Source organism: Phragmites australis, chromosome 17 (genome assembly GCF_958298935.1).
Source record: "Phragmites australis chromosome 17, lpPhrAust1.1, whole genome shotgun sequence".
Taxonomy (NCBI): Eukaryota; Viridiplantae; Streptophyta; class Magnoliopsida; order Poales; family Poaceae; genus Phragmites; species Phragmites australis.
Genome location: NC_084937.1, coordinates 23156812 through 23179656, shown reverse-complemented (window position 1 = coordinate 23179656; position 22845 = coordinate 23156812). Strand labels below are relative to the sequence as shown.

Below are 22845 nucleotides of genomic sequence, written 5' to 3'. Positions count from 1 at the left end.
TCTCTCAATGTTGTTGTTCAATATAATTGCTTCTATTTTGGATCCCTTAAAATTATTAAATAACCAAAAAGTTAGGTTGTGATAATATTTTTTATAACGCGATTGTTATCTCTATCCATTAGACAAGTGACTTACATTGATATCCATGAAAATGAAGTGTTGGCTATCACGATGACGAGAGGGGATCGGGAACTTGACATCTACCCTAACAACGACACTCCATAATCTCTCCAAATCCAAATATTCAATATCATCGAATAATTTGAATCTGTATAAAATTACATGTTAGCCTTATTTGTTTATAATTTATTTTAGCTACATATTGATAGGTGAATATAATATAAACGCACCTAGGCACCACTGGCTTGTGAGAGAAGTTTGCATACGTTCTCTTTCGGCTAAGATCCATAGGGCTATATGTTTTTACAAAAACAGACCACATAATCGCATAGGCCACAAAAGAACACAACAAACGTTAGGGATTCAGATAGCAAAATAGCGAGGTGGAATATACATTTGTATCCTCCAACCTTTTTTTTCTGAGAAACCAGTCTAAGTACATCTACAGCTACTGTTATGAAGAAGGCAACCGTGCAAAATGCAACACAGTGTTCAGGTAGCTCCTTCACCCCTCGCACCACAGTTTCAATAATTATTCATTTCTTTTCCACATGCAAGTGCTAGATAGTTCAATAGCTTAATACATAGTTCAACAGCCATTTAGATAGTTCAATAGCCTAATACATAGTTCAACAGCTTTATGCAAAATAATAGAAGCAGATAAGGAAACCATAGTGCTCACAAGCGTCACATGAATCATAAGTCATAAGTTACATTAATATGCTGATAGAGCATGACAAAAAGGAGCACAGATTTTAAACCATGCCATGCTACACTGATCCATGGCCCATGGCACAGCTTAATACATAGTTCAACAGCCATTTAGATAGTTCAATAGCCTAATACATAGTTCAATAGCTTTATGCAAAATAATAGAAGCAGATAACGAAACATAGTGCTCACAAGCGTCACAGCAATCATAAGTCATAAGTTACAATAATATGCTGACAGAGCATGACAAAAAAAGGAGCTATGTATCACAGAAATTAATCATCTAGGAAAATAACATTGCAATTCCAATTGAAAGCAAGAACTTACTTGAACTGGTGTAAATGCGAAACTTGATTTCAACCCTGATTTTGGCCCACAACTGCTACAATTCTTCTATTTGAAACTGATATGAAGCAATATCAAAAAAAATTAATGATGAGACAACAGATTGTGAAAGGCATTAAGAAGATTCGAAATACAATCAACTCGTTGCAAAGAGCAAGAGAATGTAACTAAGTTCAGTGCAGCATGCATAAAAAGCAGATTTTATTGTGAATGGTACATAGTGCAATGAATTTTTGTGTGAAGGTAACGGTAATAACTTTAGCATATTAGTATACAGAAGAGAAGCACGGAGAAGCCGATTGGTGCAGAGCACCTAGCAGAGAAAAATCACTTTCGCAAAAGGAAGTGATAAACATGAATCTAAAACAATTGACAAAAGCATGTATGAGATTACTTGGAACATTACACATGTCCTTAACCATCCAAGCATGAATCAGTATAGTACCCTAATCTTGGATGAATCAGTATAGTGCTCAGTGTATCCTAATCTTGGATGGTTAAAAAGAGTCTCATAAACATGAATCTAAGACAATTGATAAAAGCATAAATCCAGATTAAGGAATGACAATAGCCAAGTACAACAGACAAAAACATTACACACCTCCTGAGCACGTAGCGTCTAGTATTGATCATTTATATTCTCTATCTTCTAGTGTAGCGGTAAGATCTATAAAAAAAAACTTAGATTAGCAAAAGCCATGGCTTATGTAGTTCAGCATTAGGACTGGATAATTCAACCTGTTGATTAGAAAAACAAAGATTTAGCAATGGAGTTATCAGCACAAATGCTGCTTGGAAAACCAGTCAATATCATGAGGAACAAATACCGTGCAGATGAACTCCCTTTAGAAATAGAGAATCTCGTAGGCCAAAAGTTTATGTTCATTGTTAAAATCTCTGCAAAGAAGTACATTAGAAATCTAAATGTTGATCCCTCTTTTGGATCTACCGTGCTATATACATGATGTATATTTTGCAATACTGATAGAGTAACTGCTGTTCTGAAATCTTCTATGTCATTTTGTTGGGTGCTCGTTCACCTTTACAGGTGAAATGCTCTGAAGGATATATCTGTACTTTTGGATGAATGCCAAGATTATGTTCACTATTATTAATTTTGTGTTATAGTATCATGCTACTCATCCCTCAATTTTATCTAAATTCTCTTTGTTCATATATAATTTTATTTCATACTGCGCTCGGATTTGTCCATTGCATATGTTTCTGTTTGTCTGTCATGTTTTTACCAGTGCGCTATTATTTCTTGATCGACTACACTGGCAAGTGCCAGGCCGACCACTACATCTAACTAATCATGTTGCTTTCACATACGTGCATCTAACTCTCCATTTCATATCTTGCAGAGGTTCCAACTAAAAACAATGTCACATTTACTCGAAATGAATCCACTACTCGAACTTGTTTAATTTACGCTCACTACCAAACTGCTTACTCTAGCGGCCAACCCACTATTGCCAACTTTATTCTACATTGAACAACACATCAAGAGTGACCAAATTGTCTATAAAGCCATGGATGGACCTACAGAAGAAAGTTGTATTGTGCAGAACAGAGGTTCACCGCCGCTATTCTGGTCACAGAAGGCATCAAAGTTGAATGTTATACCTAATATCATATATAGAATCCAAAACCTGTCTATGAGACTTGATGCATCTTGCCATTTAGTCAATGCATGAGATGACCAACAATTATGAGGCTAATAACTTAAACTTGATTAAGCTGAGTTGTAGTTTAAAATTCTAAAAGTACAAGTACAAAATTCTGCTACAAAATCAAATAATCATTCACAAGTATAAAATTTCAACAAAACAAGCTATGAACAATGATATCAGTAGCATATCTATCTGATAAGGACTTGTCAATATATAGAACAACACTACTGCAAGAAGTGAAGCAGGATATGCAGCCTATATAAAAAAGCTGAAATATAAAAATTCCACACCCAACTCCATATAAAAACTGAAACCCTCTCATGAAGAAGGTTTGCCTTAAGCCAACATCTTCAGATTTTTCATGAGAGTTAGGACATGAAACATTCTGAAGATTCTCATAGCACATACACAACTCAGATGAACACTTTGAGATCTATTTTTGATCGATTACAACCCATACCTGTCAAGTCAGAAGAAAACGACTAAAAACTAAAATTTCTAACATCAAATATCCCAATCCAACTGAGTACCCTTTGATGAATTTACAGGAAAGCATGGCATCACGCGGCATCAAATCTCCCAATCCAACAGCTAATGATATGTAACATGCTTTCATGTAAAATAGCTAATGATATGCAAACAGATCAAATGCTATTAGTTGTGCGGCATAGCAGTGGACATACCTGAGAAAATGCATCAAACGTCAGTTCTTCAGGATATTCCTGCTTGTCGTCCGACGCTAGATGCAGCGGCTCCCCGATATCTTGCACTCCCCGTCAACGCAAAGCAAATAAATAACTTGCATATGTACTCAACTCGGCAGCCAAGCTAAGCAAAAGATGTTATTTTGGAAGGTAGGATACGAAGAAATTACCTTTTCCATATACATGAGAATGATTTCCATATACGGAGAGGTTGGATCTTCCGGGCGGATCTTCCAGCGGCCATCGCGGGGGCGGATGGATTTTGGTAGGAGAGATTGGATCTTCCCAGCGGATCTTCCAGTGGCCTTTGTGGGGGCAGATCTTCCAGCCGGCCATCACGGGGGCGGATAGGGAGGCGGGTGCTCCAGGCGGCCATCACGGGCGGGGTGCTCGGGGAGGCGGCGTGGCGCTCGGGGTGGCGGCATCGCGGGGGCGGATCTTCCAGTCGACCATCACGGGGGCGGATAGGGAGGCGGGGTGCTCGGGGAGGCGGCGTGGCGCTCGGGGTGGCGGCGGGGCACTCTGTATGCGAAAACACAGCAGACGAACGGCGGGGGCACTCTAAATGGCAGGAAGGCAGGACGGACCGGGGCAGAACGCGAGGGAGCGAGGAGGAGCGTTGGATTGTGTCTGAAGAGTCTGATGAGCGTGCTCGACACCAAACATGTTCGTGCCTTTATAGTTTAGATAAGTGGGAGAGCGGAGGCGGGAGGGTAATATAGAACCATCTCGTGATTTATATAGTAGATATTAAAATGAAGTATGATAATATAGCTCGTTGATGGAACTGTTTTTAGAAATCAAAAAATAGTGTACGTTTGGCTAACTGCTTTTCTTTGTCAAATGACAGAACACTTGTGTAGGAACAGCAGTTGTATACATAATCAATCTAATTTCTAAACTCAATTTAATTTTTAGAACAAACTGCAAGAATTTTCAATATTGGCCTATTACATCAGATTGAAGATGCAACTGCTTTTCCTACAACAAATTTTTTAAAAATACGTCACAACAACCAAAAATACATCACAACAACCGTCAAATTGACCCCTTGAAACCTGGAATTAGTAGATTCCATCACGCAGCACAACAAAGCGCAGCTCGAGCTATTCTTAAATAAGTAAACCATAATCTAGAGGGTTCTTTTTTAAGCAATTTTGTCGACTAACACAACGAGCTACATGTTCAAATTCGGACAAAATCAACACAAAAAGTGGCAAGTAGCCGACATCTCCACAATATATCGCTATCTTTGTCACCTTAATGCACCAAATTACAACCAGAAAAGAATGCTAAAATAGCAGAGAGAGAGAGAGAGAGAGAGAGAGATTATGGAGCAACATGCTTGCTAAATAATGCAGCTACCCACCCAATATTCCTCTCTTTCACGTTGTAAGTCATTTGCTCATCAATTTTGTCGACTAACACAGCGAGCTACATGTTCAAATTCGGACAAAATCAGCACCAAAAGTTGCAAGTAGCCGACATCTCCACAACATCTCGCTATGTTTGTCACCTTAATGCACCATTCCCTTACAGCCTTACCACATAAGCTTGGTCTCCTCCCCTTTTCTACAGCCTTACCACATAAGCTTGGTCTCCTCTCCTTTTCTCTTACCACCTTTTGCTAGCCTTCTCCACTATTTGTAAAAGACGAATGCTGGATGCCGATAGAAACCTAATAAAAAGATGCAGGAAATTAAGCTAGGACACAAATTCTTGTGTTAATTTGTCTACCACTAAGCCTGACAAAGTTGCACGCCATGTTTTAGCAAAGCGTGGCAAGCTACAACTTTTATGACCAACAACTTTTATGAGCTACCATGTTTCCTCTAAAAGTCATAAAATTACCACGTTAATTAAAAAGAAAATGATCTAGACCACTTATTATTACAAATATCTAACGGTCTAGATTAAATCAAAGAGTACATATCAAATACTAACGATGAATAATAAATAGTTACTATATCCGGGCACCATATGGTTTTTCGTAATTCTCAGGATATATTTTTGTCCCTAAGAAGGGAATTTCTGGAAGAAAGTAAACTACTCGTAGATACCCAAATCCCTATAATTAGAAAGATTTATCTCTAAAAATAGAAAAGAGGGGTTTAGATGAAAAAACGATAGCCCCATATATATTGGAGCCAAGAGGCCCTACGAAGGATGAGCCGGAAGAAGTCAGGACAAGTAAGAGAAAGTCATTAGAAGCCAACATAAACTAAGGAGGATGTTACTGAGTAGGTTTAAATTCATCCAGACTAGCTACATAACTCTTTGTAACAGATTCAAATTAATATAAGACAAACAAGACGTAACATTATTATCTTTCGAATGGTCCAAATCTGTCTTAGAAAACTCTGTATGTTCCCTTATGATTCGTCTATTTCAAACATCCCCTATTTCTTTTTTTTAAAAAAAGTTCATTAGATCTATGATTCACCAATCGTCGACAAATACATTAATAAATAGCTAAATTTCGAAATCAAAGAGTCTATATCAAATACGATTAATAAATATCTAAATTTAAAATTAAAATTATAGACAATTAGTCGTTCGTTTTCCATACAATTTGGGAACCAAAATGTCTAAATAAAAATTCCAAATAAAATAAAATAAATAATAATTAAAATTAGGTCATAATATCAAAAGAGTTCATATCAAATACGATTAATAAATAACTAAATTCAGAAACCAAAGAATCCATATCAAATACGATTAATAAATAGCTAAATTAAAAAAGGAGTGTATATTAAATATGATTAATAAATATCTAAATTCAAAATTTAAAATTATGGAAAATTGGGATTTCCATACGTTCTTGGAAGAAAATATCTAAATAAAGAGTTCAAGTAAAATAAAATAAAAATAATTAAAATTAGTGTTAGAATAGAAAAAGAAGGATCCATATCAAATATAGTCTTATAAAAAATTAAATTATTATAAAAGTCAAATACCTAAATAAAGAGTATGAGAAATACAATTAATCAATATCTAAAATTCACAATAAAAAATCAAAATTCTTACTAAAATAATAGATTAAGAAGCACTATGCAGCTTAAGGTTGTCACATCAAGCAGCCATCGGCAAAACAAACCTATTTTGATTTTGGTTAGACTGCATACACCTAACACACGATTTTGACAGTTAATCAAAACGTATATGAATTGAACAAATACATACATACAATTCGGTATAAGTTTAAAGCATAAATAATTTTTACTTCTTCTTATTCTTCTTCTAATTTTATACATTTTGTAACTAAATAACACTAATCTTATAAAAAACTAAAATGACTAATTTTAATCAAAGATTATATGATAAAATACTACAGTAAAACTAGTCAGCGTAAACCATCCTCCTAGTTAGTCATAAATATCACAGCATTTGATATAAAAATTGTACCTATGACATATGCAGTGTGTTACGAAGAAAGTGTTGTTTGCTAAAAGTTTGGCAGCAATCAAACAATAGCCTCCGAAAGTCAAACTCGCGTAACTCAATTGAGGCAAAGTGTGAGGGGAGCCACTACCAGTCCCTCGTGGATCCGGGATCCTCGGCCTTAATTGCGATTAATGCAGAGAATCACTGTATAAACAGTGTAATGAGTCAACCGCTACAGTAGTCTACATTAATTAATCAAACTTTACTGTAGTAAAACTGCAACACCAGTGACATGTCATACTGTAGCACTACCTTTACTGTTCATAGATTACTGTAGTAACAGATCTGAGCTCTCCGTTTTTGATCGGACGGTATAAGTTCACCTTAGTGCAGAGGACTATAGCATCTCTGCATCGGCTTTTCCAATGCAGATCAGTCCGTCCCTCGTGGGTGTGGTAATTCCGTGGTACACACCTTTTTGTTTGTTTCGAAGCGGGTCACGTGCTATTACCACTAGTACCACAGCACTGAGCGGCTTGCCTCTGTGTCTAAGTAAAATTTCCTTGAGACTACTTAAAATTCTGGCTACTCAAGTTTAAATTTAGGGTGACATATATGATGAAAGCATTTGAGCCATTCAGTTCTCCACACGCCAAATTGGAGATACTCTTTCTCCGAACTGCGTCCCCGTCCTACTCCTACCAAGAGAGAATGAGGTTCCTGCGCAGACGGCCGACGGCGGCACGGCGGTCCCGCAATCGGGACGGCAAGTTGGACGGGCAGGGGGTACAATGACATGTGCCATATCGCGTGCCATCCCAACTCGAGCACGGAAGCGCCGCGGTACCCATTGGCCATCGTCTACGGCTGCCCTTTCCGCGCGCCGCCCGCGCGCGAAGCGGTGGCGCCGGAGCGCAGGTCGACGCGGCTTCCGTATGTGCTGCGGACGCGAGCGACCAGAGTTGAACATGGTGGGGGCAACAGGATACCGTGCAACCGTGCTGCGGGATGGCACGAGCCAACACGCGCCGGTCACATGGGGTGCCCACTGGCCAATGCACTGCCTTATCTGCAGCAACCACCGGTGTAACCGTGTAACTTCGCCGGTTAATCGCAGGGCTTACAAGTCAGCAGTAAGGTCCGCCACTCCGCTACAAAGCTTAGCTGCTGAGCCTATAAATTGCGACCGACCCCTGGCACTTCTACTCAATCCACTCCAGCGTACAACACTAGACGCCCCTATCTCCGAGAGAGATCGAGCTCCCTGCCTGCCAGCTAGACCAGTAGTATCCCGCGAGAGTGGGGAGAGAAACCGAGAACGTAACATGGCTTCGGCATTGTCATTCCCAATCATCGACATGGGGATGCTCGGTGGGGAGGAGGGGCCGGCGGCGATGGAGCTGCTGCGTGATGCATGCGAGAACTGGGGATTCTTTGAGGTAGATATTTCATGCGATTCAAACCCAAGAAATAGGATTATAGATCAAACAATCTGTTCGTGTTGAAGTTCAATGTGTTCTCTGTTTTGTTTTTGTTCTTGCGGCGCAGATTCTGAACCACGGCATCTCAACGGAGCTGATGGACGAGGTGGAGAAGCTGACCAAGGAACACTACAAGCGGGTGCGGGAGCAGAGGTTCCTCGAGTTCGCGAGCAGGGCGCTCAAGGACGGCTGCGACGCGCAGGGCGTCAAGGCGGATGACCTGGACTGGGAGAGCACCTTCTTCGTCCGCCACCTCCCGGAGTCCAACATCGCCGAGATTGCCGACCTCGACGACGAGTACAGGCGCGCGATGAAGCGTTTCGCCGGCGAGCTGGAGACGCTGGCGGAGCGGCTGCTGGACCTGCTGTGCGAGAACCTGGGCCTTGAGAAGGGGTACCTTGCGCGGGCCTTCCGCGGGCCCAGCGGCGCCCCGACGTTCGGCACCAAGGTCAGCAGCTACCCGCCGTGCCCGCGCCCGGACCTCGTGAAGGGCCTGCGCGCCCACACCGACGCCGGCGGCATCATCCTGCTGTTCCAGGACGACCGTGTCGGCGGGCTTCAGCTGCTCAAGGACGGCGAGTGGGTGGACGTGCCGCCCCTGCGCCACTCCATCGTGGTCAACCTGGGCGACCAGCTGGAGGTGATCACCAACGGCAGGTACAAAAGCGTGATGCACCGGGTGGTGGCGCAGGCCGACGGGAACAGGATGTCCATCGCGTCGTTCTACAACCCGGGCGGCGACGCGGTCATCTACCCCGCGCCGGCGCTGGTGAAGGCCGAGGAGGCCGCGAGGGCGTACCCCAGGTTCGTGTTCGAGGATTACATGGCGCTGTACGTGCGGCACAAGTTCGAGGCCAAGGAGCCCCGGTTCGAGGCCTTCAAGTCCATGGAGACCGAGAGCTCCAAACGCATCGCCATCGCGTAACAATTGGCCGGGCAGGCATGCGCCTAGCACCCAATCCTGGTTTCCAACTTTCGATTTGTGACAGTAGCACACGGGATGCTCGCTGCTGTACGTGTACCCTAAAGCCTACTCTGAATAAATAACGAGCCGGTTATTTTGGTGGAGATAAAGAGAACTTTTTCTGGTTTATTTTGGTGGAGGTAAAATTACAACGATGCAGATTAGTTAAATTTGTTAGTTATTATACAACTTTGTTTTTAATCGTACATGTATAATCAGGTAGCAAATACTAGGTTACTAACCATTAATGCCCGCGCTTCACTGCAGGTGATACAATTAGTATAACACTAAACTTTAAAGATAATATATATTCTCTAAAAAAACTCTGTTATGGCAATATGAGAGGGCTCATAAAATATGTCAGACTTGACATAGCATTTAATCTATATCAATAACTGAAATCATAGCCATACTGGTCTAAACAAATGTGTATGAGAGGAGCTCAAGTGTTATGGTTTGAACAGACTTGGTCTCGGGATAGACCAAGTTTTCATAGTTATAGTTATAATCTCTCAAATTACTCATTAAGCATCTTTGATTAGGTTTATAAAAGATATGTAAACCTTTATTCCTATTGTAAAAGTGATTTATCAATGAAAGGATCCTGTTTTTTATATGGAGTATCCTCAATAATAAAAACTAATGAATAATGGACATTGTCAAAATTTAACAATCATACCTGCTTGTGACTTTCCAAAATTAGCAACTTTCTTCAGCACATAAACAAGTTCTTCAACCTTGAGTTTGAAAATTCGACTATGTCAGGTCTCGCGTTAAGATTGTGTAATCTGGAAGAAAGTTAGAGCATGATGCTATTTTCTGCTACTTGGGATTATATGTGAAAGTACCTGAACATGAACACCACAACCGGTCATCTTCTCGTAATACACGTCCTTCCAGGGTCTTCATCCGGGCCATCCACACCAGGCGGTTCCTTACCAAGGGTGAAAAGAACCTCAGGGGTGTATGGCAGATGGGCTTCTTGTATATCTAGTACAGGTACCTCAAAGCCTTGCGGATGATAGCCTAGTAAGTGTCTTTGAGTCGGAACCCTGTCGTGGACACCCTCCACGACTTTATGTCAGGGAAATCCATATGTAACACCCTGATTTTTATAATTCCCTAAAATTTTCTTAGAATTTAATTGGGGTTTAACTGAATAGAATAGGTTAAAACCTATTTTCTAAAATAAATTTAATTTTACCATAGGTTATACCTTGGTTCTATGCATTCATGCTGGAATAGATGCATTAGGGTTTTATTGTGTGAAAAAGAATTTTTGACAACATCGAGGCACGCCATTTGAATTTTAGAAAAGTTTAAAAAATACTTTCATGAAAGAAAAAACTCTTTTTCCCTCCCAAGCCAAATCTCTTCCCTTTCTCTTTTTTTTTTTTCCGATCCACTCTTCTTTCTTCTCCCGGGCCGAGCCCACTCTCCTCTCTCCTACTCCCAGCCTCACCTCCAGCCTAGGAAGCATGCTGGCCCAGCCGCTCCTTTCCTCACCTCCCGATTGGCGCTCCGACCAAATCCACCTCCTCCCTTGTGTGGCGCCCGCGCCCATCTCCTTCCCCGCGCCACGCGAGGAAGTCATTAGAAGCCAACAAAAACTAAGAAGGACGTTGTCGAGTAGATTTAAATCCATCTAAACTAGCTACACAACTCCTTGTAATAGGCTCTAATTAATATATGACAAACATGACGTAACGTTATTATCCTTCGAAATATTCGAACCTATCTTAAAAAACTCTATGTGTTCACTTATGATTCATCTACTTCAAACATCCTTTTTTTTTTAAAAAAAAGTTTGTTAGATCTATGATTCACCGATCGTCGACAAATACATTAATTAATAGCTAAATTTCGAAACCAAAGAGTCCATATCAAATATGAGTAATAAATACCTAAATTTGGAATTAAAATTATAGAAAATTTGCAGTTCAATTTCCATATGATTTGGGAACCAAAATGTCTAAATAAAAAGTCCAAATAAAATAAAATAAATAATAATTAAAATTAGTTCATAATATCAAAAGAGTTCATATCGAATACGATTAATAAATAACTAAATTCAGAAACCAAAGAATCCATATCAAATACGATTAATAAATAGCTAAATTCAGAAACAAGGAGTCTATATCAAATACGATTAATAAATATCTAAATAATTTTACCAGCTCATTTGATTCTTCAAACATCCTTACCAAGCTCTCAACAATTCTTTTTATCAACTCCGTTATCATTACCATAATCCCTGTCTCTATCAAAAATTGATATTCGATTCTAAACCTTATTTTCAGTGTCAAAAATATACAGTTGTGCATACACTAGGGGCTTACCCTCATCTGGTAGCAAAGATCCAATTCGACGATAGACCTGGCCATTAATTTTAAATACATATGACCCAGGATTCTTGTTTATACCGATGTCAATTTTAGCACCGAGTGATGTAAAAGCAAACATCAAATTATATGACCGAATAGACTTAATGAAGTATTTAGATAAAACATCACCGTTTGGATTCAACAACCCAGCCAAAAATGGAGAAGGGTCTTTTTGAAATGGAAAGCTGACCTTACCACCCGTACAATAAAGATGAAAACGAATACAACCGCCTTCACATGGATATAATCTTTTCACATGTTTTTGGTACCAAAATTGTGCACCATAGTATTGGCACTCGTGTGCAAGAAGGTCGTAGTATGAAGTCTCGAGCGAAAGGTATACTGCAGAGGAAACAAATCATTAGATAAATTACAAATTTATTTACTCAGAACATTGGCATATATCTATCTACTAATCTTGACATATTTGTTGTTACCTGAATTTTTTGGCTGACAGCATAATTTCCTACATAAGGAATCAACACTCACATGTTAATGAATAAGTATTGTAACCTTTAGGTATCTATACTTATAAATTGAGCACAAAAAGTACACAATTCATCTTCTTTTTTTGCCTGTCTTATGGATCTTTGACGTTCCTGCCTCTCGCGTATCGTTCCCCCACCTACAGCTAGGGATGCAAACAAAAACAATAAATCTATATAACCAGATGAAGCAACTGAAAACGATATTCTTAGAAAAAGAGAATGAAAATGCAAAAGTGTATGGATAAAAAACAATAAATTAGGGGAGGCAAGCCGGCCTGACGGAGAAGGCCCGATAATTGCGGAGCTGAATAAATCTAATGGGTACAATTTCTGTAGATGCATATATATATATACATATACATATATATATATATACATATATACACATATATATATACATACATATATATATATACATATATACACATATATATACACATATACATACATATACATATATATACATATACATAGGGATGGATTTTGCGGTTTTCTTGCTGCTACATACTCATTAATCGCACACCAAGCAAAGCCATTCGATATTTCACTCCCTTATAAAGGCTTTTCCATCAGAAACCTAACTATTCCTCTCTTCGTGTATTTAGATATGTTTATTGGCCTAATCTTCGCTCCTATAATTCCCGAAAGCTCCAATTTAGATTAAAAAGGTGTGCTTTCTTGGACTACAACAATCTTCACAAAGGTTTTAAGTGTCTTTATATAGCCACTGATCGTGTCTATATTTCCCGTGATGTGTTTGATGTTTGATGAGAATGTTTTTCCTTTTACTCGGTTGCATCCAAATGCAGGAGCTCTCCTTCGATCCGAAATGTTGCTCCTGCCCTCCAATTCTTTGAGCTCTATTGATTCTAATACTAAGGGTGTGCAACTACATGATCCCATTGCTTCCCGAAAAACAAAACTACATGATCCATTGATTAATATTCCTTCGGGTACTGCTAATAACAGTGGCAAAAGTGGAATTTTTCTGTACAGCCGATGCAGCTAAGTGGGTTATTGCGGGAGAGTCTGGCTTGGAGTTAGCGCCAGGTCTGGACAGTCGGACAGACGTCCCCCGCCAGGCTCTTCATCGGAGTCCGCAATTGTCTAGCTATGTGTAAGTGCTAAGTCACACAATAATTAATACACCGAGTGTTATCACTATTGGTCATACCACTTATCCTGTTATATGTATGTGTTAAGTCACATCATAATGTATACATATACTTTGGCTTTAGACATCTAATATAATTAATATGATGTCTGAGCATGATTAGATATAAATATAGAGTAGCTATAGTTATTTTATAAAAAATACTCTTATTAAAAAAGATATATAATATAATTAAAAGAGCACGAAGGTAGGTAAATACATCTGGGAGCTAGAATACGACTGTGAGCCATTGGATACCACAGCTGTTGTGTGAGATGTTTTGCAAAAACATACGTCTGAAGAATAGCATTTGTCTAATTTGTCGCTCGGCCACTATTGCCATTAGCTACTAGCCCACTAACACAGTTTCTGATCACAGATTTGTTTGACTAAAAAATGCAGGTGGGCAATCAAATCTAATTCATAAATCTTATCAGCTAACTACTTTCTGTTCTACAATAATATTTGTCAGAATCAGCTAGGAGCTAATGCCCGTATCACAGCATGTCATCACAACAATCACTAGAATCCAGCGAGAAGAGACTAGCAAGCATGCAGCTTAATCAAATTACAAATAACCAAGAAATGAAGACACCAATACTATAGCGAGGTTTGTTGGTATCTATTAAAAAAACTAATGGGTACAATTTCTGTAGTACATATATAGGGATGGATTTTACGATTGTAACAACTATGCAAAATCAAAATAATAAAAAAATAATGAACAAAGCAATTTTTTCTATGTATAGATACACTTTGTTTTCAGATATGAACATAAATTAATATGCTGTATGAGTATAATTAGACATAAATATAGAGTAGTCATTGATACAGACCTATACCAATGGCATGTGTAGCTTGTGCGGCTGCATAGGGCCCTAACAACGAGGGGGGGGGGGGGGAACGGGGAGGGAGAGAGATCCCATAAACAAGGTTCTTTCTTCATTGATGTAGCCATGCAGGGGAGGGGGTGGTTGGGTGGGACTCTGCCTGGGAGCAGAAGAAAGCTCCGGGCTAGGCGAGGAAGAGAGAAGGAAGCAGAGTCAGAGTCAGAGGCTCTGTTCATTCTGGCCCCAGCTTAGGTGACTCATCATCACTCAGTCACTCACTCCTTGCTTTCCCCTCTCTCTCTCTCTCTCTCTGGCTGCATCTTGCTCTGTACATAAGTAGCCTCTGCTGCTTTCCCATGCAATGCAGAGCTTCATCTCCCCCTTGGCCTGGCCTCTTGATTGCTGTCATCCTTTTATATTTGCATGCTGCTCCTACAAGTACTCTCTCTCTCTCATAGCCTCATGCACAATCTCTCTCTCGTTACATGAAGCCGGTACCCAAAAGGAGATGACCGAGGTCAACACTAATTCAACTCTCGTAGATAGCTCATTCAATTTGATGATGGCGTGTTTCATCTAGAAGATAGATTGTTTAATTAAGAATGCTAAGATGCGCAGATTAATAGTAAAGAATTTTATTTCCGGGAAGATGTAATTCTTAGAAAATAATTATATTGCTGATATGATAAATAAAAACTTGTTTTTAGAATTGTCTTTTCTTATACATGAGGTCTAATTTGAATTTTGTACAAGGCCTATAATTTATTAGGTACGGTCTGGCATGGGTATTCCAAAAAAATACTTCCATTTAAAAGAAGGTGTATAATGCAATCAAAAGAACACTAAGGTAGATAAGGACACTAACTCTGCATATGATCATTTGCCACGCTGCCTCTTTCTTGTCCAGCTAAAGGAAGGTGCATCCTCCATGTGATATTTCTACACATGTGGATATAAGACTAAAAAATTACCTTAAAAAGGAATGTCAAGGAGAGACACAATGAAAGAAAAATATGGCAAAAGGAAACACGGGAAGAACGCCAAGGAAAATAAAAAAACAAAAAAAGCAAAGAAGGTTTAAAATTAATATAGTGGTCATACTAAGCCATGCGTGTAGGTGGCTTCTGCTTGCATGCTACTACAAATCATGTCCACAAAACATGTCCTTTCAGCCCATAATTATTTATTAAGTCTATAGTCTCATGGTACTTATTTTTATGTTAAAATCAACCATTCTTATAAAGCCACAATATAGTCTTATCCTATTGATATAAAGAGCAAATTTTTATCATATCATTAGCTGGTCTCACTAAATTTTATTGGACGGTGAAAATATTGTTAGCATAAACAATAATTGTATATCATGCTACGGTGAGAAATGCATCATCTAGCTGGACTGTGTGAATCTCATAACTACGTAACTCTGGTACCTTAAGCATGCATTATATCAAGTATACAAGATAAACACTGGATAAAAGTTGTGATGAAATGAAAGTAGCATCATGCTTATATAGCCAAGAGAAGCATAATGTTGTGCATGCACCGTCAGGAACAACATTACACAATATGAATAGTTAGTAATTGATGTGATATGAAGGAGCACTGGATATAGTAAATTAATATGATATAAAGGAACACTGGATGCAACAAGTTCATCAATGAGCACTGGCTCGGGCAATAGCTTCATCAATGTTCATTGGCGTATATATGCTTGCGCGATTAGCTTTCCTTCCAACATTTTAATATTATTAAGCTGTTGTGAAGGCCGACATGAGCTATCACTCTAAACTCACAGTAAATGAAAGAAAACCTTCATCTAGACCATATAAAACATATAAAACGGAGCAATTAAAGGAGACTAACGTGGCTATGCTCGGAGGCCGCCGAGACGGCATGACCTAGCAAATTAATATAACATGAAGGAACACTGGATACAACAGATTCTCATCAATGTGCATTGGCGTATATATGCTTGCGCGATTAGCTTTCCTTCCAATATTTTAATATTATTAAGCTGTTATGAAGGCCGACATGAGCTGTCACTCTAAACTCACAATAAAGGATAGAAAGCCTTCATCTAGACCATACAAAACATATAAAACGGAGCAATTAAAGGAGACTAATGTGGCTATATTCGGAGGCCGTCGAGACGACACGGCCTAGCAAATTAATATGACATGAAGGAACACCGGATACAGCAGGTTCTCAAAGACCGCTGAGACGACACGGCCTAGCAAATTAATGTGACGTGAAAAAATACTGGATACAGCAAATTTATCAATACACACTGGTTTGAATAGCAGATTCATCAATGTGCACTCATGTATATATGCTTGGGCGATTAGCTTGTCTTCTAACATTTTAATATTATAAAACTGCTATAAAGGCTGACATGACCTGTCACTTTAAACTCACAGTAAGAGAATAGAAAGCTTTCATCCATACCATTTAAAACCTATCAAAAGGAAACTAACGTAGCGACGGTGTGGCCTAATACTTCTAATATTCAAATGTAGTGCACGTGTAGCCAGCCGTAACAGCATGTTTTGGTGCACGCTAGGAAAGTGGCACGGGGCTGTCAACTTGTCAGGTGGCTCATGTAAAAAAGGTTGTTGTTACGGCTGGCCGGTGGACGCAAGGGCACCCGGAAACCTGCGCTCTCGGCACGACGGCACCGGCAGGCAGATGTGCAGCTGTGCCGTGCAACGACGGTGCAAGAGAGATGGATGGAACGCTCGCCCTGCGTGAACAATCTGCTTGGAAGCTTTCCCGATAGTATATCTACAGTTTGAGATGCACAGCAATGAAATGATCTGTTCAAATTTACTCGCCACAAAGAACAGGACTCCTCTCGCTGAACAATGAGGGGATCACCGTAATTAGCATGCGCTTTAGTTCCCACAGACTGATACGAATACGATATCCCAGCGTTTCTCGCAGATCTTCTTACAACACAAGAGCCTTCCCAGACACGGCCCTCCAGCGCAGTTCAGATGACGATACGCAAAACAACCATTCGATCCTCTGTACCAAGACCGAATCACTCCTGCCTGTCAGGTTACTTGTCACATTGGCATCACATTACATATTCCCCCTTGTCACATTGGCATCACATTACATATTCCCCCCGCTCCTCGGTGCGCGCCATTCTCAGTCTGCGCGTTCGGCAAACAAGCACCGTGAGAGAGAAGAGCTTAGCCGGCGCGGTGGCGAACATGCATACCTTCAGGGCGTGCGGCCCGTGCTCGGCGACGTGCCCGTGTCCGTGGTGGTCGTGAAGCCTCGCCCCGTGCTTCCTCAGCTGCTCCCTGACGAATTAGTCGTAGATGAACGACGCGCCCCTGAACTGCGGCAGCACCAGCCACGGCACGAGCAGCAGTTTCACCTAGTACCACAGCGGTATCCTGTAAACGAAGGAGTAACCGCCTTCTTCTTAGGACAACTCCAGCGCTACAGTACTCCGCAAAGTACTGTATCACTGGAAATTGCACTCTAACAGCTACCTCATCCAGTGCTACAGTGCCAAACAGTGACATTACAGTGTTGCGATGAGGGAGTCTGTTTTTTCGGACTACTGTAGCAGTACTGCTCACAGGGACTGACGGTAGGCCCGGAGGCAGAAAAACGAGTCGGGTACTGTAGCAGTCTGTAGCACACTGTTTATAGAGGCTGACAGCGGACTCGGAGAGAGAAAGAGGAGTAGAAGGTAGGAAATGGGGTAGCTGCTGGAGATGAAAAAATAAGGGATGTTGTAATAGTGATAGAGGATGCTGTAATAGTATTTTTGAAGATGAAAATTTGAGGTAGCTGCTGGAGATGGCCTTAGACCATCTTCAGTGAAGGAATCGACTGCTACAGAGATGGATACGGTGAGCGAGCGCCCAGAAAACACTTCCAGCAGACACCTTTTCTACTGCTACAGGGAATCGGGAGGATGCAAAAATACGGGAGAAGACCGCAAAAATGCGGAAGGTAGGAGGAGGATGTATTACTGTGTAGCCATGTGAATAGAAGATGATTGTGGATCCAATAAGAAATAGAAAGTTATAAGAGATAGAAAATAGGGTATTTACTAGAGATGAGAAAAATAAAAGATACTGTAATAATATTAGAGAATACTGTAATAATATTATAGAGAATGAATTTTTAGAGTTTTTACTAGAATTTTTAGCGTGGTGGACACTGAACGAGTATCTTTTCAGCCAGGGGCGGATCCACCGCAAGGGCGAGCCTGGGCGGCCGCCCGAGCTCTTGGCCCGTGAGACACTGAGGCCTATTGGTTGAGTGGCCCAGACCAACACAATTCGCAGCCCACAAATGTAAATGAATGGAACCCTAATCTCACATTCTCCTTTCTCCAGACTCACTGTGGTGTACTGGTGTGTGCGTGTTGCGGTGGGCGGCAGCGGGCGGACGTGGCGGCCGGGAGCGCGGCGCGGCGTGGCGGCCAGCACTGCGACTGGGAGGCGGGAGCGCGGCGGTCGCGCACGCGCAGCGACACCTGCGGGCGGCGCGGCAGGCGGTCGCGCGGCGGGCGGGCGTGGCGGCCCGCGGCCGGGAGCGCGGGCGGGCGTGGGCGGCCGGGACTGGGAGGCGGGAGCGCGGCGAGCGGCGCGGCAGCCAGTCGCGCAGCGGCCAGCGGGAGCCGGGCAGGGCGGCGTCGGCAGCCGGGAGCACGGCGGGAGCCGGGAGCGCGGGCGGGCGTGGCATCGGCAGCCGGGAGCGTGGGCGGGCGTGGCGTCGGCAGCCGGGAGCGCGGTGGGAGCGCGGGCGGGCGTGGCGTCGGCAGCCGGGAGCGCGGTGGGAATTCTATTTTGTAAAGGTTAATTGAGCTATAAAGGTGAATTCTATTTTGTATTTTTCTTTTATAACATTAGCGTTTCTTTCGCAGAATATCAAGATATAAATAATGAAGAGATTTTTCAAACCAACATCTTTGAATACCCAAAGTACGAGGGAGAGTAGAGTTAGTGAAAACTGTGATGCAGAAAATGATATAGTAGTTGTCACTCCTGCTTCTGCAACTTCTCGGATAGAATACAAAGGTATTAAAGAATTTAGGCAAGAGTTTATTATTGCCGATCCGGGACTTCGTATTGCAATAGATGAATTTGATCATGACATTAGAGATGAAGTTAGAAGAGCTTATGTGTTGAAGGGTCCGACTCAACCAATTGGACATACTTTCCCCAAAAAAAGGTTTGGTAAAGATTTAAGGACTTTTTGTGCAGCATGGTTTACTAAATATGATTGGCTAGAATATAGTGTGGAGAAGGATGCAGCTTATTGTTTCTATTGCTATATTTTTAGATATGATCCCTCAGAGTCTCATTTTGGGTATGATGTATTCTCAAAAGTAGGATTTAGAAATTGGAAGAATGCATATAAATCATTACCTGAACATGTTGGTGGGCCTAATAGTGCCCACAATAAAGCTAGAACAGCATGCGAAGATTTCAAAAATCAAAAGTCTAGTGTGTCATATAAGGTGATGACTCATAGTAAGGAATCAGAAGCCAAATATGAAATCTGTTTGACTGCATCTTTAGATTGTGCAAGCTATCTCCTAATGCAAGGTCATGCATTTTGTGGACACGATGAATCTTCTTCTTCATCGAACAAGGGCAATTTTCTAGAGATGATTGATTGGTACAAAAAAAGAAATGAGGAAGTGAGGATTGCATTTGAGGAGTTATGTCCTAAAAATGTTCATATGCTTGCACCATCAGTTCAAAAGGATCTTGCAAAGAGTTGTGCACAGGAGATAACTAAAGAAATAAAGAAAGAGATTGGTGATGGTTATTTCTCTATTCTTATCGATGAATCTCGTGATATATCAATCAAGGAGCAGATGGCCGTGATTGTGAGGTTAGTGATCTTATTTACTTGTTAAATTGTGATATTGTTGGGCGTGTGATGTACTGATGTTGTAATAATTGTTTGTGATGGTGCACAGGTTCGTGAATAAGGAAGGAAAGGTTATGGAAAGATTTTTGGGTCTTACGCATGTCACAGAGACAACATCAGATACATTGAAAGGAGTTTTATTTGAGTTACTTTCTACACACGGTTTGGACATTGCAAGAGTTCGAGGGCAAGGGTATGATGGAGCTTCGAATATGAGAGGTGAATTCAATGGTCTTCAGAAACTCATTAGAGATGAGAACCCATATGCTTTCTATGTCCATTGTTTTGCACATCAATTGCAATTGGTAGTCGTTTCTGTCGTAGGTAGTTGCACATCTATTCATGAGTTCTTTGAATATGTTAATATGATTGTGACCACAACTAGTGCATCTTGCAAGAGGAATGATTTATTATCTAGCAAGCACCGTGAGAACTTATTGGCCAAGTTAGATAGCGGTGATATTTTTTCTGGAAGAGGGAAACATCAAGAAACTAACTTGGCTAGACCCGGGGATACTAGATGGGGTTCTCATTACAAAACTTTAATCCGTATTGAATCCATGTGGGTTGCAGTGATAGAGGTGCTAGGGCTTGTGCAGGAAGATGCCCGAAATCCAACATCAGCGGGTGGTTTGATGAGAATAATGGAGAGCTTCAACTTTGTGTTCATTATGAAGATGATGTTGAAAATTTTTCATATTACAAGTGAGTTATCTCTACTCTTGCAAAGAAAGGATCAAAATATTGTTGATGCCATGTCATTACTGATTGATGTGAAAGCACGTTTGCTTAACTTGAGGAATCATGGTTGGGAGCCATTGTTTGCGGAAGTCAAAACATTTTGTAAACAAAATGAGATACCAATTCCAAATATGGATGAAATAGTACCAAGATGGGGCCAATCAAGGCGAAGTAAGATCGGTGTCACTCAAGACCATCATTATCGTATTGACACCTTTTATGTAGCTCTTGATGCTATAAACACAGAGATGACTCATCGTTTCAGTGAGCTATCTTCAGAGTTGCTTATATGTTTTTCTTGTCTTGATCAAAGAGATAGTTTCTCAAAGTTTGATGTGCATAAGATTACTAGACTTACGGAGATATATGACATAGATTTCTCCATCAGCGATCGTGCAGTTATAAAAGATCAACTTGAAACATTCATTCTTCATGTTCGAAGAGTTGAAGATTTTATTGGTTGTCATGATCTTGCAAGTCTAGCAATGAAAATGGTAGAAACCCAAAGACATATTGTGTTTCCATTGGTGTACCAACTTATTGAGTTAGCATTGGTACTACCAGTTGCAACAGCATCTGTTGAAAGAGTCTTCTCGGCTATGAACATCATCAAGACTGATTTGCGCAACAGGATATGCGATGATTGGCTCAATGACTTGATGTTGTGTTATATTGAGCAGGATTTATTCAGAAGACTAGATTCTAATGCCATTAAAAACCGGTTTCAAGACATGAAAACAAGGAAGATGAATTTGCCTAAGCCTTCTAGTTCTAGACATAATTAGTGGTTGTGTTTCCGTAAGTTTCTATACTTAATTACTTCTATTGTCTTTAGTTACATTTAGTATAATTGCATAATTGCATATATGTTTATCTTCGGTTCTTTTTCATTTTGCAGGTTCATATGGTTTTATCAATTTATGTTGAGGATCTTTTCACCTCGCCTACTAATTATAAGGTTTTTTTTTAAATTTCTTCTTAAAATTCGCCCTACCTTCTTTGCTTGTCTGAATCCGCCACTGTTTTTAGCCTCGACTATCGACATGACATGCATGTCACTGAACTACAAGAATGGCATGAACAGCCGGAAGCCGGTAACTAAAAAGTTGAAAACCCATAGTGCGATCAGCTTGCAGGGCAGAGAACAGCACTGATTAGTTACCATTACAAGACATGCTGGGCCCCCATTTCCAGGACGCTGCTAATTCGCACGCAACTCACGCCCTCTTCGGACAGCCTTCCTCCTTTCCTTTTTTTAGAATTTTTTTCCATATCTTTCTATTTTCGGAAACTTTTAAGAAAAAGTTTAGCTTCAAATTTTTGAGGAACTCATAAATGTTGAGAAAAAAATAACAAGAATTTTTTTTAGAAACATTAAAAAGAAAAGTTTGTATTGAACCACTAGTGAGCTCTTGTGAGCTATCTCGCTCGGAGACATGACTTAGCTGCTAGGATTTTCGCCATTTCCATGCGGGTGATGAAGGAGTAGAGTATCCAGTAGGCCAACCACTGCTCGTCGTCCAGCTTGGACGTGCTCTCCATCGCATAGACCGACGCGTACCCGATCCATATCAACAGCTTAAACATACACACAACATTGACAGAAATGATAATTTGAACCGACATGCAGTCCAATCATTGCTCACTTACAGAGGGTATATCAGGGTAAGAGTCGGCCTGCACATGAAAGAAGATGATCACACCAATTGGCCATGGTAGCCGCAAACTAAACATCGGTTACCAAGCGAGAAACGGAGAACGAGAGAGGATCTGCGAGCATGTACCTTGCGAGAGCGTGGAGGTGGGTGATGAGCGCCCATGTTTTGCCCATCTTCTTCCTGTTCTTCCGTTCTTACTTACGCAGCAGAGACTCGATCCGAACGTGCGAGTTGTGATGGAGAAAACAGAAAAGGATCGACTACATGCGACGAGACGGGACGCGGAAAGATTCAGTAGGGTT

At 40.8% G+C, this 22845-nt stretch overlaps 1 protein-coding gene across 1 annotated transcript; it reads left to right on the top strand.

Moving 5' to 3' along the window:
• The first annotated feature begins 8153 nt into the window (after window positions 1-8153).
• LOC133896581 (1-aminocyclopropane-1-carboxylate oxidase 1-like) lies at window positions 8154-9646 on the top strand. Its single transcript, XM_062337178.1, has 2 exons — window positions 8154-8376; window positions 8486-9646. The coding sequence occupies exons 1-2, from the start codon at window positions 8263-8265 to the stop codon at window positions 9341-9343; spliced, it is 972 nt and encodes a 323-aa protein (XP_062193162.1). The 5' UTR covers window positions 8154-8262; the 3' UTR covers window positions 9344-9646.
• The last annotated feature ends 13199 nt before the right edge of the window (window positions 9647-22845 follow it).